The 21,241-nt window shown below is 42.3% G+C and overlaps 1 protein-coding gene across 3 annotated transcripts; it reads right to left on the bottom strand.

The window, feature by feature from the left end:
• Nucleotides 1-6,954: 6,954 nt before the first annotated feature.
• On the bottom strand, nucleotides 6,955-19,518 carry pcdh18b (protocadherin 18b). 3 transcript variants are annotated; one of them, XM_084718581.1, is made up of 4 exons: nucleotides 16,631-19,518; nucleotides 16,123-16,211; nucleotides 15,061-15,176; nucleotides 6,955-8,439 (listed from the first exon to the last, which is right to left on the bottom strand). In XM_084718581.1, the coding sequence occupies exons 1-4, from the start codon at nucleotides 19,133-19,135 to the stop codon at nucleotides 7,496-7,498; spliced, it is 3,654 nt and encodes a 1,217-aa protein (XP_084574707.1). In that variant the 5' UTR covers nucleotides 19,136-19,518; the 3' UTR covers nucleotides 6,955-7,495. The 3 variants fall into 3 exon arrangements, with proteins under 3 accessions (XP_084574707.1, XP_084574706.1, XP_084574705.1); XM_084718580.1 differs by having other exon boundaries at nucleotides 15,007-15,176; nucleotides 16,123-16,178; nucleotides 16,631-19,516; XM_084718579.1 differs by having other exon boundaries at nucleotides 15,007-15,176; nucleotides 16,631-19,516.
• Between the last annotated feature and the right edge of the window lie 1,723 nt (nucleotides 19,519-21,241).

Consider the following 21,241-nt stretch of genomic DNA (forward strand, 5'->3'; position numbering starts at 1 on the left):
GTGTGTGTGTGTGTGTGTGTGTGTGTGTGTGTTGTCAGAAAAAGGGCTGAATAGCATAAAAGCTCTGTTGTGTCTCCACCTCTCTCTCTCTCTCTATCTGTCACGGATGCTCTCTCGCTCTATCTGTCTGTCCACCGCCTCAGCAGAGCCTCAGACTGCAGACAGATGGAGACACTGAAAGAAAAAAAAAATAAGTGTAAGAAGAATGAGAATGGTTGTAGCAATTTTATTTACTTTCTTTTTTTTCTGCCTAAAACCAAAATACATTTGGGTCCATAAATAATTCAGCAAAATCAGGTTCACTAAGCAGCATCGCTGCTGTACTCAGGCCTACACACCGAAAGGAAATTTCACAGTTTGTTCTCACGACACATTTACATTTACATTTGCATTTACTTTGTTTTTCAGCAAAGCTTGGGTTGCTCATGTCGAGAATCAGCCAGACTTTTAAAGTTTCCAACTCAAAACATTTCATTTCATTTGGCCCTTTGCACTCACACAGTACATTCTCAATTGTGGTATTTACCTTTAAAAAAGATGCAGGACTCTGAGGAAGCTAATAGCGGTGTTTTAATTTGTCACATGACTCTCTGGGAGTCATGTTGAATCCCTTTTCTGCAGCCTTCCTCACATGGTTCAGCTCCATCATCTTGCTACAAAAAATGATCTGAAAACATCTTTTTCTGTCAGCTACAGTCTGGAAAAAAAAGTTTCACCATAACAGATGAGTAAAGTTTAATTCTTAATTGTTCAGTGTACTTAATTTGATAATTATAATTTTTTAGTATTATGTATTTATATAAGATAGACTATAAATGCACTGATAACTTTTATTTTAATTTAACTGATACGGTGAACCAAAGATTGCAGCAACACAACAAATGGTTGCAACATATACTGCATGTCAGGACAGACACACACTGAAAACAAGCATTTAAATGCAACACAAATGATCAAACACTGACATGTGACGCACTGTCTTGTTTTGAGGAGGGTTCTGATAGTTTGGTTTGATATATTATTGATATAAAGTTTGCTGGAATATTTTGAAACTCTAACACAGTGATTTCCAACTCTGGTCCTCAAGGCTCACTGCCCTGCATGTTTTAGATGTTTACCTGCTCTGACACACCTGATTCAAATGATCAGGTTGTTGTCAGTCTTCTGCAGAGGCTTCATGAGGAGCTGATCATCTGAATCAGGTGTGTCGGAGCAGGGGAAACATCTAAAACAGTGTTCACCAACCCTGGTCCTAAAGGCTCACCGCCCTGCATGTTTTAGATGTTTCTCTGCTCCAACACACCTGATTCAAATGATCAGGTTGTTGTCAGTGTTCTGCAGCTGATCATGTGAATCATGTGTGTTGGAGCAGGGAAACATCTAAAACATGCAGGGCAGTGGGCCCCGAGGACCAGAGTTGGGAAACACTGCCCTAACACATTCATTCATATAAGCTGTTTCACAATGGTGCAACACTGTCAGAAGGCAACTGAATATTTTCCATCACTACTGTGATAAATGTGATTTAAATGTATTCAATAATTAATTATTATCATAATTTATATTATATTACAGTGTTGCTTTAAGGTAACATACTCTACACCCTAAAAAAAAAGATTAAAATGTTACACCCAAAACACAATGATGATTAATTAAGAAACTAAATACAACCTGTTTGTACCTTGCACCTTAGTTTGCACCCAGATGGTGTGTGTTTTAAACAGCAAACTGGAGTTGGACATGCATGTGTGCCATACACTTTAGACCATGTGTTACAGATCGTTTAAACAGGGTTCATAAACTTCTCACAGGATAAGAGCATGGTATAGACCCGAACACTTGCTGTGTTCACAGAGCCTTTACTCTCTCATCCTGTAAAAGATACAATTAAAATATAAAGTACAAATTAAAATATACATAATTCAGACAGAGGATTGTATGAAAGTTGTATGAAAATTCACTGTGTGCAGTTTATCAGTTGTTCTGTGCTGTTGTCACATATGTCACACGATCATCAGTTTACTTCATGAGTGTGTTTACATGCACTCTAGTATGATCAGGTTTTTAGATTGTCCTGTATCGCTTCAGAAACCAGGATACTGCAGCACGTAAACACCTTAATCCTGGTTCTTGGACGTTCTGTGGTTTAGACGGTGAGATAAAACTGCACACAAGAATTCTTAAACAACACTTAACAGAAGAGACTGTTGTTTATCACTGATAGTTGAATTATTCTGTTCTATCAAGGAGGTATTCATGCTTTTCCTCTGCCTGTGTATGTGAGGACATATACTGAACAGTCCTACATATAATGCAGAAGCTTTATTGGCCAAGTGTATGTATCTATAACATGAACCTGACTCATTGTTGTCAGTGTACGTACACAGTAGGAGACATAACAACTGAGAACAAGGACAACAAAGCTGAACAAATAAAGGTAAAAAATAGACAGGACTATAACGCACCAATGACCGACAACCAAGGACGGATAATTCATTTCCCGTGAGGTGGTGTGTGTGTGTGTGTGTGTGTGTGTGTGTGTGTGTGTGTGTGTGTGTGTGTGTGTGTGTGTGTTCACATCAAAAGTGCCACCAAAAGTACTGCTCTATGTGTAAAAATCCAGAATGCTATAAAGCCTGCTAGAAACATAATATGTCAACATAGTGTGTTGTAATTATCTCTTTTTTTATTTGCAAAACTATAAAAAAAAATGACATCATGACAGCCGTTTTACATGCATTAAGAAAAGTAAAAATATACTTCGAACCTTATTATGTAAGTTAATCTTAAATATTATATTATAGAAATATTACAGTTAACATGTACAAAGCAAAGTATTTTTGTATAAAAAACAGAATTTTTAAAAGAGCAAAGTATCCTGTATCATAAATACACATCTAACATTTATAATAAAGAAAACTGCTCAAAAATTGTTCAAAAATTCAGCGAGTATGATGATTTTAATTCAGAACAGACCTCCTGTCTCTGTGGGCATACATCCATGCCCCTCATCAATGGTGGTGGTGGCTGCTGATGTAAAAGATTCGACCACGAGGTAATGGAGCGAACAAAATGCAGTCTGTGAACATGTTTTATTCCAGAAGTAAAGAAAAATGTCTGGCACATCCTTCAGGTTAATCTTTGCAAACTACCCACTTACCGGAGGTCAGACAGCGCACAGTTTGCTCCACAGACACTCTTCTGAGGGATAACCTGTGTGGGGATGGCAGGCAGTGGACCAAACCACTGTGTGGCACATGAGGGGGGTGGGGGGGATCTTTCTGAACTTAAAAAGGTATTGTTTTTCATCCATAATGTGCTTCCAGAGCATATTATCACATTATGTAAAATTATAGTTATGTTTCCAATGATATGTTGAGGGGGACAACTGCTGACAACATAAATAAAACTTGCCAGCAGCATGAACAACTTATCTATGTACAGGTCAAGGGTTTCTGTAAGTCTGCAAAGACAAATGAATACAAATATGAAGTGTACAATACACGTCTATAAACAGTACATATTGACAGTGACGGTGTGCCCTTTAAAGTGATACTGACACCAGTAGAGGACCTTTTTTTTCTACTTCATTTGATTCCCGTCATGTGAATGAAAACATTCCTGAAATAACCCTTCCGCATGTGATGCATTCGTTTTCATCAGACGGCACAGACGTGCAGTGTAGTCATACTACAAATGTTTAGGTGGCGTCTCAGCGCGCTGAACCACCAACGCCATCAAATGCGTTGTGTTGGGACTCAACCACACCATAGACTTTATGGGTTGTAGCTGCAGTGGTAGCAGGGCAGTCACATGTGGCATTAAACCGAGGAATGCTTGTGGTGATTCACACAGACTCAGTAAGCCTCGAATACAAAAACATCCTGTGACTGAGGTTATAGATTATATGTTTACAGTTTAAAATGCTTTGTTTTTCACATATCATCGTGCACTGTCATTAGCAATGTCAGTTCTGGATGTGTTTATTACTGATGCCTCTATGACCCACATAAGTAAACCATCAGCAAAAAGACTGTCTTTTTCCATATAATTATTCTTAATGGGTGCCACTGCGTCAGATTCCTCATGAAATCACATGATATGTGCATGTATTTACATTTTCCCTGGCAAAGTTCTCAGTGAATTACAGTGAGTTACAGTATATTAGCCAGTTACAAAAGAAGCAGGAAGAGATTTTTGTTCAGATAATTTTATTTCGGATGTTATATTTTGTGGTTATTGTTTGTAGTTGCCCACAGGGGGCTCCAGAAATTCAACACAAAAGAAAAGTCACAGCTGTCGCTGCTGTAAATGTGTAAACATGCACACTGTACACAATCATCAACTCCAGGCATGTGTATTATTTCAATATTTATTCCTTTGCAGTACTTGTATTGTTTGTTTTGTTTTTTATTTGTTCAGCTTTGTTGTCCTTGTATTAAGCTGTTATGTGTATTCCTGTGTAAGTCAGAGCAATGAAAAACCAGACTCACGTTCCCTGTACATGTGCAAATACTTATTGGTTATACAAGGAAGGTTACCTTCTGTACCTCTACATGCATATATGTATGGGAATAATGGCACTCGGCTTGTGGTCCCTTGAAAGATACATTTGAAAAAACTCAACAGCAATGTCCCTCTCCACAATTAATGACGCACATCACCTTATTGTGAGCAGGAACTATTTTCTGTCTACTGAACTAATCACTGTGCAGAAGGAAGCGTGTATCTACTCACAGATGAGAGGCTCATGACCGTGATAGCGCCAGATGTAAACATTAATGGCGTCCTTCTTGGCTGAGCTGTAACCTCTCAAAAAAAGCCCACGGCTCAGACCAAAACAACCCAGATGGATAAATTCAGTACCAGAGGGAAAAATATTTAATTTTGATTTTTGGAACTGTCCCTTTAACAAGTCAGCCTGACTGTGGCAAATAAAACCAGGTGGGTAGTTTGAAGATTTCCTCTACTCTGAGTTTAAGATAATACCATCTGCAGAATCTTAAAGAACACTTATGGTAAACAATGAAAAGATGTATAAGGGATCCTTTTTACCATGCATAATCAATATCATGAACAAACATTATTATTCACATGCCAGGAGATTTTAATCATTTTACATCAACTTTTGCACATATATGACTGTACAGTTGATGTTTTTATACCACTATTATCGTCTTTAATGGTGTGGCAAAAGCTATCCTATTCTATTCTATTTTCGGTAGAATATTTTTCTTCCTTAGCTTTTCCATCTTGTGATTTGGACCTGCAGTGAAGGACAGAGTTCACTGAGTCTGTGTTGGTGAGTGGTGTGCTTGATTTTCCTGCAGGAGCCTCTTTCTTTTTTTCTCTCTTTCCCTGACAGCTGCAGGGAGGCACTTTCTCCTCCAGGGGGCTCTGTGTGGTCGTGTGCTCTCTCTCGCTCTCCTCTCTGGTTCCATGTCAGGGCTCGGCGCTGCTAGTATTGGTAGTGGTGATGTGAATGTGGTGGTAGAGCTGGGTGCCGGAGTCACTGGTTTACAGTGCACACGGTGAACCTCTAGGTGTCACCCATTATCTAGTTGTTAAGGCAACAGAGGCGGGAGGGAGGAAGGGAGGGAGGTGTCTCCATGAAGCTCTCCACACCTCTCTGTGTCTCCTCACAGCAGACATTTCTCCATCTGCTTCCACAGCACATTTCTCCCATCAGCCAGCACACGTCCAGCTCTGAGTCTTTGTGTTGTGTTTCACAGGCTGCTGACAGACTGCAGAGCCTCAGACAGTCAAACAGTCCTGACTGCATCACGTCATTTAGTGTTTGTGGAAACGCTCCAGAGCTTTCATTTCATATGAGGAGCAGCATGTGTGTGTGTGTGTGTGTGTGTGTGTGTGTGTGTGTGTGTGTGTGTGTGTGTGTGTGTGTGTGTGTGTGTCGCACAAACTGCAAACACTGACAAGAACCCAAAATCTGCTGATGTGAAGATGAGACGTGGTGATGTGTTTAGTGAAGGAGATTGTTGTTAGACTTCACAAGCTTTTCAAATGATCATAATGTGGTGGTACTGAGCGGATCATTTTCAGTGAACTAGAGGACTGTGGTGCTGCTGTGGGACTAATTTCAGTCATCCGTCACTTATTTGTTCAGTTAATTTATTAATCACTTAGTCTTAAGCCTACCCCTGGTGTTAGCAAATGACTTGATGATGCCATTTCCTCTCCTCTGTGTCACATGACACTGTTTTTCTCTTCTGCGCCAGTCTAAATATGTCCCTTTACAGGCTTGTGCACATTTTGGGGACAGAACTTTGGGACATATTATTTACAATCAGTTGCTGTTCATATTGTAATTGTTTTAACAATTACAGGAGATACAAAAGGACATGTACAACTTATTTTAACTGCTGCATTTGCCATGCACATTTCTCAACAAGAGGGTGAATAACGCCAGTCTAAGGGGGGAGACTTGAGAGCTATTTTGGATCAATTATATTAATTATATCCTCCAGTTCTGGATTGCCCATAAAATGTGACAAAAAGTTTTTTTTTTTAAGTAGCTTATTACAAATTCCCAGCGCCCAAATATGTTTTCTTTTCTTCTTTTTGGTTGCACTTTCTATGAAGGTTAGGTTTTGGAAAATGCAGATTTGACATGGTTTTGATAACTGTTCAGAATTTATTCATGCACAATCATGCATTTGTATTATAGTATCATACAATAATGCTAATAACCACATACAGTGCTGTCAAGCTCACAAAATCAAGCTATTACATATTATTGATGTTTCTAAGACAATAGAGTGAAGGCAGGCATCTCCAAAACTCTGCAACTTACACCAAAAGAGTATAGATGGATAAATAACACTACACGCCAGAGGGAAAATAAGTATTTTTGATTTTGGGGTGAACTGTCCCTTTATGAACTATAATACCTCCCAGTACCAGAACAAAACTTCAATAGAAACCACAGACACTGAATCATGTTCGTGTATTATTATTTTTTATTTGTGTACGGTCCACTTCCCCACAATAATCCACAAAGACAAATGTCCAATAATTCATTAATATATTCATGTTTACATATCATATTGACAAATAAAAAAGAATCACAATACAAAAGACAATTTAAATATGTAGAATGTCGATCGCATGTCAAAGTCTTGATTCAACATTTTTGTACTCAACATGCATTCAAAATATAAAAATAGACTTCTGATTAACTTTATATACACTTCTTTTTTATAAATATAAGTATACAAATGTATTTTTAAAATACAAAGATAAATACAGTCACATAGTGTACATTGTGTACCAAACCAGCAATTACAAACAATTTTTTGGATATTTAGCATTCACAAAACACAATTATTACATTAGAAATGCAACTTTAACGACACTTGCAGGTCTTGTTTTTTTGTCTTCGTTTCAGTTTTTTCGGTCCGTCTTTTGCCACCCACGGCCCTTCATGTTTATTCTGAAGGATAAGTCAGTGAGTGGAGAATAAATAAAAACAGGAAGTTTAGCTCTGCCGAACGTCCTGTAAGAGTTTGTTGATCTCAGCCACCAGCTCGCTGGCATCCACCAGCTCGTGCCGGCTGTCGCTGCGTTTGCCCTGAAGGTGGCTGAGCACCGAGTCAAAATCGTCCTCCTCGTAGTTCTCTGGGATCTCCTCCATGGCTGGCAGCCACTTGGAGGAGGGCCCGGGCAGTGGGACCGGCACTGGCACCGGGGCAGGGGCGGGCTGCACCAGCGTCGGGCTGACCAGCGCCGTGAGCAGGGGGCTGCCGTTGGGTTTGTTCTGGGGGCTGTTTTTGGGCGCCTGCGAGCCCTTGTGGCAGCTGCTCTGGGAGCTGAGCTTGGTGCTGGGCTTCAGGGTGTGGTAGCTGCCCGCCTGGTGGTGCCCAGATGGGCCGATGCTGCTTCCTGGGTTCTGGAAGTGGGTGTTGGCAGCCCAGGCGGCAACGCCCTGCTGGTGAACGGAGGGGTTGGACTTGCCGGGGAGATGACCCCTCCTGCGGTCTAAAGATCCAGTCATGGGGACGCCCACCCCGCTCAGGCTCGTCCCCTTCTGGTTCTCGTTGACCTGGACGTATGAGTCCAGGCCCTGGGGAAGCAGCCGCTGGAACACGCTGCTCATCTCTGACAGCAGCGACGTGGTCCCGCACAGGTCTTCATCTCTGGCTTGGCCCTCGCCCTCCTCTCCGCCCTCCTCTTCCCCGCCCTCCTCGCCACCCAGGTCTTTGCCGAAGGTGGAGAAGCTCTGGTTGCGGGCGGGGCCGGTGTCAGTGCAGGGCTGAGGGATCTTCTCCTGGGCGAGGTCTGTGGGTTGGCGGGCTTCTTCCCCTGGGATGTAGAGGTTGCTGCGGTAGTCGGAGGAGGATGAAGCCGGGGAGGCCAGGGGGGGCATCCAGCACTGGTCAGAGTGACCCAGGACACGACACTCCTCTGTACACAACCTCATAGCTGGAAGACAGACAGGAAGACTCGTAAGTAATCAGTCACATACTCAGTCACTGCAGTCAGAAATGCGTAGAGCTGGACATCAAACCTCATGTCTTTTTGGTACCAACTGAAATGTGTCTGTAGCACTGAATATTCAAAACTGTCAAGTTTTGAAAGCTGGAATTAAATATATGGTAAGATTTTAGAATCGGTTTTACTTGTTGGATCAGATTTGCAGAATTTTGATCAAAGTCAGGAACTATTTTATTCAGGCAAAGTTCATTCAGTTAGTATCAAGAATTTGACAGCTACACCCAGCTCTACTCATTAACTATTAAAGTCAAACATGAAAGTATTTACACATTAAAGTGTTCATTAGTGATTTATTTTGTCAATTAATCATTTAGCCAATCAAAAGTCAAAACACCACAAGTTCAGAAAGGCAAAACTGACATCTTGGCATGTCTTGTTCTGTTCATCCAACGGTCCAAAACCTACAGGTATTTCATTAAAATGATGTCATACACAGAAAAGAGCAAAGTCGTCACATTTGAGAAGCTAGAACCAGAGAGTCTTTAGTCATTTTTGAATGATTAAACAACTAGAGGATTTATCCATTATCAATATTGTTGCCAACTAATTTTAAGTCGATTGACTTTATGAATCTGTAAAACTGTATTTACACTATTCTGCTTTGGAAATTAGACTGTACTGACGTTGGTTCCACAGTTGTATCTGTATTATACGCAGGTGTACGTGTGTATGTGAGAGTATGGAGGTGTATTGCTGCTGCCCCTGAATAGAAAAGTGGATTAGTATCATGTTATAACGTCACGTTATAACAAGATATTTTTGTTGTTATAACAATGTACTATTCTTATCATAACCTGAAGCATTTCAAGTTATAATGTGATAACTTAAACTGTTATAACATGACATAATAAAGACCCAAGCTATTAGGGCTGTGTTATAACATATAAGTTATCACAGTGTAACATAAAACATTTGTGATAATATTCACTATAATCTGACACAATAAAGATTAAGATCTTGTTAAAACAGTACAAGTCATCACGTTATTACTCGAAACATTTGAAACTATAACAAGATGAATACTTTATTTTTATAACAAGAAAGGCATCTTGCCAAATGAGTTTGCACAAGTTTATAAGTCTACATGACCACTTGTGACAAGCAACTGCAACTAGAAGTTGCTTTGACTTAAAGGGAGATGGACTTGTGTTGCTGTCCATTGAAAACCACAGATATTCATATTTGCTGATTAAAGGGTTCACTTTGCAGGCTGAGACTGTTCTCCTGCTGCTATAGTGTTTATATTAGATGATTCCTGCAGATAATATTAAAATAGATCATTTTATATTATGTGTATTAACATTTTTTTCATGTTTTTGATGATAAAATCAAAGGGATGTGCAGATGATTCCTGTCAGTCGAGTCTCTTTCCATGCAGCTAATATGTGTCTGCCTCTCCTCAGGTGTTTCTCTGCACTGTCTCTGGAAACACGGTGGAAATCTGCCCCAATTAGTCTGAAAGGCTCTCTGCAGGAGCGCCGGCTGCTACAGTACCTTCCAATGTATTTACCACGCAGAGACAATTCAGCGAGGCCGATCAATGCCTATTACCCATTCAAAATAACTCCTCCTCTAAAAGCCCTGCATTTTTCCCTTTCAAGTCGCTCTTTTCAATATTAAATCTTCAAATAGAAAATCTCTGAAGAATAAATTAGACAAATCAAATATGCCAACTTAAAGCCTTCATTAAAAGAGTGCGGCGCTTTTCAGTCGTGCTATTGAGGGACTTCATTATCCCCTCATTAACATGAAAGGAACATTTATAATACATCTTAGAGCAGATGAAAAGTGCATTTGGGTGCACTGGAAGGGAAAAAACAGCGCAGGGGCAGCGGCAGATTGGATGCCCCGCTGATGAAAGGGTAAAAATGAAAGATTTAACCCACATGATTTGTGTGTAAGAATGAAAAAAAAAGAACACGTCAGGCAAACATTAAGTAAAGGCCTGCCTGTCTGAATGACTGTAATGTCAATTCAGCTGACTTACTGACTGATAATGTATCGGGAAGTAAAGCAGGCTGTTTTGATTGAGGCTGCGTGGCTCGCTGCCGATGATGTGTTTGTTTACTTGAGAGCTTTTTCTTTTATCAAATTTGATCAGGAAACAAATTCTACTTCCATCCCTGATAAGAAGCGGCGGGAGGGTGCTGTTATCCACTGAGCAGAGGGAAAGACAAGGAGTGTTGGCAGGGAGATTTAGACGAGACGGAGGACTACAATGTGAGGACACACTTAAAGGGACATTCTGAGGATTCGGTGTTGCAGTTCCAAAACATTTGAGCATTTGTGGGAGAAAGATCAAACCAGCAGAGATATCCTGAGTTTTAGTTGCTAATATGCCAGGAAAACTAGTCCTACGCTTCCCATGATGCAACTCAAAAGCATATTTCACTATGCATTCGCTGCCTAATAAATGCCCACATCCTTCAATCTCCAAGCACTCAATTTGTCATGAAAACCTCAAAGGGAAACTTTGGCACTTTTCATGTGGATGTCCGGTCAGTGTTGATGGTTAATTAAGCTATAAATTTCTTTGTGCTATATAGACAAACAAAACCGAGTTCTAACACTGCAAGGATGCTAAGCTAGCAATTTCCCCTTCTTCCAGTCTTTATACCAAGCTAGGCTGATCACATCCTGACTCCAGCTCTGTACCAAACACAGACATGAGAGTGGTACCGATCTTCTCATCTCAATGCCAGATAGAAAACAAATAACTCTATTTCATAAAACATCATACTGCTAGCTGTTTTAGAGAATATGATGTTTTCTAACAGGGTTCTTTAAGAATTTGAGTATGATTTGCAGTGTTTCAAGCCTTAAGGTGCATTCCTTGGTAATATACTGTGTGAAATCTTTTGCATCTAGATAGGCGACAACAAAGAGCTTCTCCCTCCTCATCCCCTGAGCAGGGAGGGCTACCACATGGAGCCATAATGACAGGGCACTGACTAAACGCTGCTCGAAATCATCCATGCTGCAGTGGACACGGGGGTGGGAGGCGGGGTGAACATACAGAAGGAGAAAGGTGAGCTTTGAGATGTAATTATGCTCTTCAGGGCTTAATCATGAGCGCAACTCGGTGCCGACTCCATAGCAACTATTCGTCACATGGCAATTAAATGGCTCCTTTTCATCAGAGGAGCACCAGGGCTTCAGTTTGGACGGCTGAAAGTGAAGGCTTGAAGGTGGGAAAAAGGAGAGTGACTAACGAGCAAGAGCTCCTCCACAAAGCTATGAAGGGAGGGTGGGAGGGAAGGGAGGTGTTAGTGATGAGATTGTCTGCCCGTCTGGGTCGACTTTAATTGGGATGTAGCTCAAACGCGGCGTCGAGTGATGGCTGTGTGGGAAGCTGGTTGGAAAAAAAAAGCGGGAGCTCTGGGAGGAGAGGGATGGCGTGATGAAGGAAGCGGCTCGCAACCTGCGCGACGTTAGCCGAGACAGGCTGAGAGGCAGGGGAGGTTCAGAGCATGCGACCGAGTGTTTCCAACTCAACTAGCGTGGGGAAAGCTGCCAGATATTTGACGCTAGGTGGGTAGAATGTTTCCAAGTCAGTCGGGTCAATCAACGTTCAACAAGTGTTCAAAGTTAACTCTGTAGGGAGACTCCATGCAGCGTGACAGCAGGGAGGAGAGATGGGTGGCTGTAAAGGAGGATCAGTTGAGCTATCTGGAGAGATATCTCAAGAACTTAGTGACAGTGAGGTGAAACTCGGTGGTTCAGTTCCCTGCAGAATCATTCACAGACCTCCAAGGCCGATGCACATGCAGCCACGTGTGATGCAGAACAAAGAAGGCATGCCGAGAAACTGATCAAACTGTGTTTTGCTAATGGGCAGCTGATCGATACAGTGAAGGATGGTACTTACTATGTCTTAATTTAAATATTGTTTCATGATCCCAGCAATAGATTTGTCAGTTGGTCATGAATATGAAGGAAGACCAACAAGAAATTAGAGAGAAATAAAGGTAGGTTCAGTTTTTTTCAAGTCAGTCTTAAAACAATATATAATTTGCCCATAGGTACATTAAGTTATTGATCACTAGCCAATTATCAGAGTTATTATTTCATCATTGCAGCCATCTCTCTCTATCTGGAGTCCACTCTGTATTAAAGGGACAGATCATCCCAAAATAATCAAAAATACATGTTTCCTCTGACCTGTAGTTCTGTTTATCCATCCAGACAGTTTTGGTGTTTAATAATTGCAGAGTTTTGGAGATATAAGCTGTAGAGATGTCTGCCCTCTGTCCGACGTAATGGGACTGGATGGCACTCAACTTCTGGTGTGCAAAGCACCAAAAAATACATCTGAAAAATTCAATCAGTGTCGCTTTCCACAAATCACGACCTGGTTAATTAACATAATTCCCAGACCTGAGCAGTTTCATGTAGGTACTACTTTCTTTGTAGTAGGAAAGAGAACAGTATTTTGAAGTAAAATTTAGTAAAATGTATGTTTTTGTGCTTTGAGCACCACAATCTGAGTGTCATCTAGTTCCAATATATTGGAGAGAAGTCAGACATCTCTACTGTATCTCCAAGACTCTGTAACTCACACCAAAGAAATCTTACAGGCCAGGGGAAAAATATGTAGGTTTAATTTTGGGGTGACTGTCCCTTTAAGTCTTCTTGTTCATTCCTGATAATTCATTAAGTACTACATGAATGAATGAATGCCTTTTCATGCATGAAGTCATGTATGAATTCATGATAAATTCACTTATATCATTTCAAAATATCTGTTCAAATGTAGCTAATGTGATGCTTCAACGGTCTGACTGATATTAAGTCGGTATCTTCCAAAGTTAATGTATTTCTGTATAAGACCCCTCTTTATGTCTGGGAAACTTGTCTCAGTCTCGATTTGTGTAACTCAGCCTGCTGGAGCTTCTTATTATTTTCACTTAACATAGGAACTGTGCTAGAAGGGGGTCACTTCAGGGCCCATAAGGTGAGGAGGAATCATTTCAGCAACTAATAACTCGTTTATCATTGATAGAGTATTACGTATGAATATTGCATTAAGATTGACTTGAAAAAATCTGTACATATCCTTTGAGATTTATGATTCAAAACTATTAATTTAACCCCTTTATTCAAACTAAATGGAGCACATTGACATGTCAGTGTGAGACATCTGCCAGAGTCTGAGCTCACCAGGTCACCTCTAGATGGGGTTGCTGCCCCAGGGTTGCTTCAGTCAAACTGTGGGCCACAGTTGGTGACCTGTGTTTACTGACAATGTGGTCACATGGATGGAATAATTAATCAAACTATCCTGTTTATCCAAATTTTTTTTTTAGGGCTGAACATTTAGATGATCCACAGAAAATTAGTTGGCAACAATTCAGGTAAAAATCTTAACATTTGCTGGTTCTCACTTCTCAAATGTCAACATTTCCTGCTTTTCTCAATCTTGTATGATACTAAACAGATATATCTCCTCTTACAATTAGATTTTAGATATCTTTAATCTTAATCCAATCCTGGGATTAAGAATCGATTTTTGATATTTACAAAATGATGTGCCAGTCAGTTGTTCGACTTCGTATGGAAGCCAGGGGAGGCATGTGAGAAAAAAAACATCTGAAGATTACTTTTCTAAATATAAAGTCAAAGTCTGAATCTAGTTTTCTGATCTAAATTAACTTTAAAGTAACTTTTTTTTATCTATAAAAAAGGGTGGAAAAAGTTTTGGCAGGTGATTTGTTTTTGGGTCAGGATAATAATTAACTCTTTATTGTTGTAATGCTCATTTTGGCCACAAGAGGCTGAAGTGCACCACTGTCCCACATCTTGCTGACACAAAATGCTGCATGTGCCTTCTGTTCAGGGTTCATGGAGAAATCAAAACTCTCCATGAATGCTGTCAGTCCTATAAGGCTGAAATGAGCATCACAACAATAAACTTTACAACAAAACCTTTCCCCCTGCCTTTTTTCACAAATTCACAAATTTTCACAAAACTGTTTTTTTCCACCTGTTCTACAGATTTATTATTATTATTGTTTGTTTAGAGAGTTTAATGTCCCGGCAAAATCTTTTATCTCATAATTCTACTTTTTATCTCATTGTATTGACTTTTTTTCTCCTGCTTATGAACTTTTCTTTCATAATTTCAACTTTTTGTTTCATAATTATGACTAATCACTCTGTTTTTTTTCTTTTCCTGGCAGACATGGGCTTCCATATAAACATAACAATTTAAAACCATACAGTTTGACTTGCCTCTCAGGGCTTCTATAGTTTCAGCAGATTAACTAGCAACAAAAATATTTTTCAGCCCTTAAATCTTTGCTCAAATTTTCCTGTGAGCTTTGGTGCACAAACTACAAAGTCTGATCTGAATGAACTGATGTGCTGTAAAAACCGATAAAGAAGACTGTGCTATGGAGTCAGGACTGGTTGCTATGGAGACACGCTGGGGATGATGGGGTATGAAGGAAGGGGTTGAGGGGTGTGTTGGATGTTGGGGGGGGCCAGGTGGTGTACCTGCATGCGGTCTGTGCTGGCCATCAGGGGCATATATCTCAGTAAAGCCCTCACCAAGGAGCCTATCCATGGGCGACTCCCTGCCAGGCTCGTAGTCGCTGTCCCCGGCCTCGCTGTCCCCACGCCCGCTGTCCTTCAGACTGAACTTGTCCATCTCATTCAGGGCGTACCTGCACACAGAGACACACAGACAGTTGATACATTTCTCACAACTAATCACTGACAATAATATTATCAAAGTGTTGAGGGGAAGCCGTGCCACTGATGGATAATAAGGTGCACAGAGCGGCAGAGAGTGCTCTGCAGAAGAGGTTTTACATAAAATTATGCAAATGCTAAGTTATTGAGCATACAGTTTGACTCTAAACCAAAAAGCTAGTGGATACGGATATAACACAGTATGTCACAGTGCTGACAACACAGAATCATGTGGAAATGTTTTACTGGATATCATAGAGGTGCACCAAAGAGTAAAGCCAGACTGATACATCAGTCGGCCGATATTAGCCTATCACAGCTATATCAGTCTATATCCAGTCCAGGTATATCTTTTTGGGTTTTTTTAGTTTTATAGACAACATTTTATGTATATTTGATCCTTTGTCTTAACTCAAGTTTAACGCAAACACATTTTGCTCTATTTGAGTCTATTTCTCAATGATAGCTATAATAATAAATTATATATATATAAATATATATATATATACACCGTCAAATGTTTACTGTTTCAGTGACCTGACTTGTCATTTTGGACAACAAAGTTTATTATTTAACTGTAAAATATCCTGCCTTTATTGCATATCTTTGTCACGAGTGTTTGATAACCATATTTAACCAGAAAATCCGGTACACATCAGGCCCTTAATTCTGAGGTGTGGGGCCGATATACATAAAAATATATACATAAATTGCTGCCAACAAAACTAAAAAGACATTAATCAAAAACAATATGCATTATGTTCTGTTCAAACCAATACAGACAGATGTAGCTGTGCTATGCAAATATTGGGCCGATAATACTGGCCAACTGATATATCTGTCTGGCTCTACTGGCTCTACTGTCAATGTCGGACAACAAACAAAGGCCTTAAACAGATAATTTAGCGTATTTGTTACCTGTAGCTCCTGGTGTATTTGTTGCCTCTGAAGCTTGGTCGTGGCTGGTACTGGCCCTGATGGAGCATGGACAGAAGCTGTGAGACTTGCTACAATCCCCAAGAGAAACAAAAAAAAGACAAAAAAGAAAGAAAAAAGACAAAAATAAAAGGAAAAAATGAAGAGGGGAAAATGAATGGAGTCGAACAAGCAAGGCCACAAGACAATGTTGGGTTGGGTGGGGGGGGGGGAGGGATTTTTTGGGGAAGGGGTAGGGGTGGCATGAATTTGTGACTTGATTCTGAATGTGATGTTCAACAAAAACATGACACAAAGGGCTGGAGGTAACAGAATATGGGAGCAAGGGATAAATTCAGAACAAATACTCGATATAAGACAAAAACTGTGCACACTTACAGAAATATTACACATAGTTTATCTTTTGGTTTAACAGATGCACAAAGCTGTATGTGTGCTCTACTTTTAGCAAACAAGAATGAACTAAAAGCATGAAATCTTGTTGTCTTACCTCTACAGGAGGGGTGGCGTGGGCCAGCTCCAGTGCAAAGTTCTCTGGCACATGATTGGAGGAGATGGTGACCAGGCTGTTGAGGGACTGGCGGCTGTGGTGGCTCTGCCTGCTGCCCAGGGTGCCCCTCTCAGGTGTTGGTGAGGCTGAAGGGGAGCGTGGGTGGGCCCGGATGGGCAGGGTGCCATTGACAGTGGGCACCAGGGTGATGTCGGCCTTGTGGATCTGCCTGGCGGGCTTCTTGGGGTGGTTCTGGTAGCTGCTCTCCGCCACCCTGCAGTTGTAGTTGTGTCGGGGGTCTTTCTTCTCCCGGTTGCAGCGGGCAGTGGCGAACATCACCATGACGATGAGCAGCAGAGCGCACACGGCGCCCAGAGAGATGATGACGATGAGGGAAAGGTCCAGCGGGGCCTGACTGGAGCCGGTGGGGTAGAGAGGGGGGAGGATGTCCATGGTCTCCTGCAGGGTGAGCCTGAGGACAGCCCCTGTGGACAGCCGGCTGGTGCCCCTGTCCTGCACTTCTATCCTGATCTCCATCACGTCCCGCGGAGCCTGTTCCAGGCTAGCGTTGGTTCTGAGCTCACATCGCCGAGCGTCCATCACAAACAAGCCGTCCTCATTGCCACCTACAATGGTGCAGCTCACCTCTCCATTGGCACCTGCATCACGGTCTGTCACTTTAAGTGCAGTGATCAGCTGACCCGGTGATGCGTACTTCCACACGGGCAACTCAGCAGTGTGATTCCTCAGGGAGGGCGAGTGGATGATGGGTGGGTTGTCATTTTCATCCAGAACCGTTAGCAAGACAGTGGTGTTAGTGGACAATGCAGGGTTTCCCCCATCACGTGCCTGAATGGTGAAGGTAATCCGGCTGACGTCTTCGTGATCAAAGCTGCGTAGGGCATAGATGGCGCCATTAGATGGGTCAATTGTGACGTAGGTGGAGATGGGACTCCCCTGGACCAGTGCATCGATGATGGTGTAGGTGACTTGACCGTTGGTGCCCAGATCCGGATCTGAGGCCACCACAGTCATCAGATAGGCTCCAGGAGAGTTGTTCTCCGATTTGAAGACCTCGTAGCGGTTCTTCTCGAAATGCGGCGGATTGTCGTTCTCGTCCAGTACCTGGACTGTGAAGTGTTTGATGGTGGACAGGCTAGGGGACCCCCTGTCCTCAGCGATGACCGTTAGACTGTACTCAGACCTCTTCTCCCGGTCCAGTGAAACATTGGTGAGGATCATGTAGTTCTTCTCGTAGGTCTTCTGAAGCCGGAAGTGTCCATGTCCGTGTAGCCTGCACACGACCTCGCCATTGAGCCCGGCATCGCTGTCATCAACACGTACCAGAGCAATGAAGGTGTCCACAGGGGCACCCTCAGAAATGTAGGCCACCTCCTCTTTGCCTGGCGTCATCAGGTTGATGTTTATCTCCGGTTTGTTGTCATTTACATCTACAACTTTAACCACGATTTTACAAAGTCCAGGAATGGAATTAGGGCCTAGATCTTGGGCCTGGACATCCAGCTCGTAGGACGCTGTGGTCTCATAGTCCACTTTCTTGATCAGAGTAATGTGTCCATTTTCTGGGTTTATCTTAAATGTTTCCAGGATCTTTGGCGACACATGGCTGCTAAAGGAGTAGACTATCTTCCCATTAGTGCCCTCGTCTGGATCTGTGGCGTTCAGATCGATGATCAGAGTCCCGAGGGGGGAGTTCTCCAGCAGGTTGATGATGTATGCCTGCTCGTCAAAGGCCGGGCTGTTGTCGTTGGAGTCAGAGATGCTGATCTTGAGCAGAGTGGAGCCAGACTTTGGAGGAACACCATTATCAGAGGCCGTGAGCTGCAGCTGGTAGCTGGACTGCACCTCCCGGTCCAACTCCCTCATCACCACCAGCTCTGCGTACTTGGCCCCATCCGTCCGGGTCCTGATGTCGATCTTAAAGAAGTTATTGGGGGTCAGGGAATACGTGTGCAGGGAGTTCTCCCCGACGTCCGCGTCCACGGCTCCATCCAGCGGGATGCGCGTCCCCACGGATGCGCTCTCGGAGATCTCGATGGGGACGATGGCGCGGGAGAAGTGCGGCGAGTTGTCGTTGATGTCCAGCACTTCCACCTCCACATGGAACAGCTGCAGGTACTCTGTGGGCAGCGTCACAACGTCGAATTCGATCGAGCAGTTCAAGTTTTTCTCACAGAGCTTCTCGCGGTCGATTTTGGTGCCAATGCTGATCTCTCCGTCCTCCTCCCGGACGGACAGGAACGGCGTGCTGCCTCGTTGCATAGCGCGGAACCGAAAGGTCAGGGAGCCGGGGAGTTTGGATAAAACCCCCGCTACATCCTCCTTTAACCGTGCAATCACAGTGCCCACTTTCTGCTCCTCGTAAACTTTATATTTCAAAGTCTTCCCGGCGACGCCGTGCGTCAGCGCGACTAGAAGCAGCAGTTTGAGTAGTGCCGAAGAAGAGAAAATATTTCCTTTGGTTTGGATCATGTTTGTCCCCATCTCCTACGCGCACACTGTGGCGATTACTTCCACAGAGGGAGAAAGAACTGGGGGAGAAAAAGTGGAGTCTCCTCAGACGTCTGGCATGTTAATTCCTCTCCTTCTGCTGCTGCTGCTGCTGCTGCTGCTGCCGCTCAGTGTCCGCAGAAAACTCCGCAAAATAGATTAAAAATAAATAAATAAAAGATAAATATATAAGAAAACTTTCCTTCTTTTCCTTCAGCACACAAACCAACCTGCGGCGCGCTCCTTTCACACAGATCTGTTGCATATATGGACATATGCCCGTCTCCTGATGTGTGTGTGCGCCTGTGAAGGAGTGAGAGTGAGTGTCTGGATGAAGAAAAGGCGCAGCTTTCTCCCAGTCTGTGCGCGAGGCTGACTGAGTGAGTGAGTGAGCGAGAGAGAGAGAGAGAGATAGTGTGTGTGTGCGTGTGTGCGCTCTGCTCCGTGCGCTCTGCTCTGTCGCCGCTCCAGTCTCTCCCTCTCCTTCTGCCCGCCCCGCACCCAAACTGCGTCTCTTTTCCACACAAAACACCCCCCACCCCACCTCCTCCTCCCTCACCCCCTCTCCTCCTAAATCATCAGAATGGCCTCCTTCAAGCAGCACAGGAGGGACTATTGATAGCAGCCCCCGTCTCTCTCCCCCACACGGCACAGAGGACACCCCAGTATTAAAAGTGTGCCACAACAATGGGCCAGAGGAGGAATTATTCTGGGCTGCAGCCACTTTTTTAACACAACACCACACTGACCCACCCGCGGCAGACTTACATTGTTATGGTTACAATTCACAACGTGTGCCAACTCGGATCTTTTGTCATGTGTGCGTAAAACGCGAAGTTGCTCCTCTCAGAATGATAATTCCACGAGGAAGGAAACATGCCAATCACTCGGGGGGCACACGTTAAAAACAAAACCACACAAAAGATTCCTATGACATCATCTCGCCATTGTTTGTTTTTGGTAAACAAAAGCAAACTCATATCGCTAAATTATCCTAACCTTGCCAGAATTTCATTTTTGAGGCTTTTCTAATCCTAACTATGTATGTCCTGTATCTGCTCTTTGTGCGCACCGGGCGCGTAATAACGTACAACAGACCTCTCCATCAGTTGTGTGTTGTGCCGTAAAATAATCTACCTATCTGCGCGACTCACGAGCAAGTTGAGGACCTGACATGTCTGAAAAATCATGAGTCTCTGTTGTTGTTCTGTTGTGACCAGCGCACATAGCTCAAGACTAAAAGTCAAACATTCCTGCATCATCATTACATGAGATTATAACGTTGTTGTTTTGTGATGCCCAAATCTTGTCTCTGACAAAAGAATAAGCAAGACAAGCATGAAAATACTGAAAACTGGAAACGTACATTATACAAATGTTGTAAATAGTGTTTTTTTCAACATTTGGTTTTGAAAAAAAAGTTATTGTGCCAAATTTTCATTTTCACACATCCCATGAAGCTTGATATGTAGTATGAAATCATTATTTAGTCCCATTTCATCTCACTACTGTTAACAATAACAAACAACACTTCTACTCACAAAACAAGATTACTGAATTTAATTTTAGACATTTATTATAGATTGATGAACTACTTTATTAATATATTCCAGTACTTTTGTAAACCAAAGACTTTGGTAAACCCATTTCAAGCACCAAAACAACTTGGTCACATGAGTAAAGGTGTGTTTTCACAAGATATTTGCAGAATTGGACTTTTCAGCTTTAGGGCTGAGTGATCTAAACACACTGCTCTTGGACAAATGGGTGCTATATTCCACAAAAAGCTGAGAATCTTATGTAAATTTTGATATGAAATACTTAGCTAGCTAGGTAAGCTACATCAACCATTAGCTTACTATTTAAGTAGTGCTTTGCTGAAATTAGTTAATTTTAGTTTTTACAGGAAAGGAGAAAGTTGACTGAGGACCAAGCTTAGCTCAACTATTTCTACTATTGAGCACAGAGCAAAAAGGGGCGGTGCTTTTGAAGGATCAGTTACTTCACACTCAGAACACAGAGTGATGAAATGTTCAGAGCTTAGAGATATTTTTAAACACTAGTCTACAAGTAATTGTGACGCTATAAAATCCATCTCCA

Source organism: Lutjanus erythropterus, chromosome 5, assembly GCF_056507025.1.
Source record: "Lutjanus erythropterus isolate fLutEry1 chromosome 5, fLutEry1.hap2, whole genome shotgun sequence".
NCBI lineage: Eukaryota > Metazoa > Chordata > Actinopteri > Lutjaniformes > Lutjanidae > Lutjanus > Lutjanus erythropterus.

Excerpts from the sequence above, each read along its gene's own strand:
- pcdh18b (XM_084718579.1), bottom strand. The coding sequence starts at position 19,135 with ATGGGGACAAACATGATCCAAACCAAAGGAAATATTTTCTCTTCTTCG. Across the intron at positions 16,212-16,630 it reads ACGCCACCCCTCCTGTAGAG|CAAGTCTCACAGCTTCTGTC; the intron begins GTAAGACAACAA and ends TGGGGATTGTAG. Across the intron at positions 8,440-15,006 it reads CCAGCACAGACCGCATGCAG|CTATGAGGTTGTGTACAGAG; the intron begins GTACACCACCTG and ends TCTGTCTTCCAG.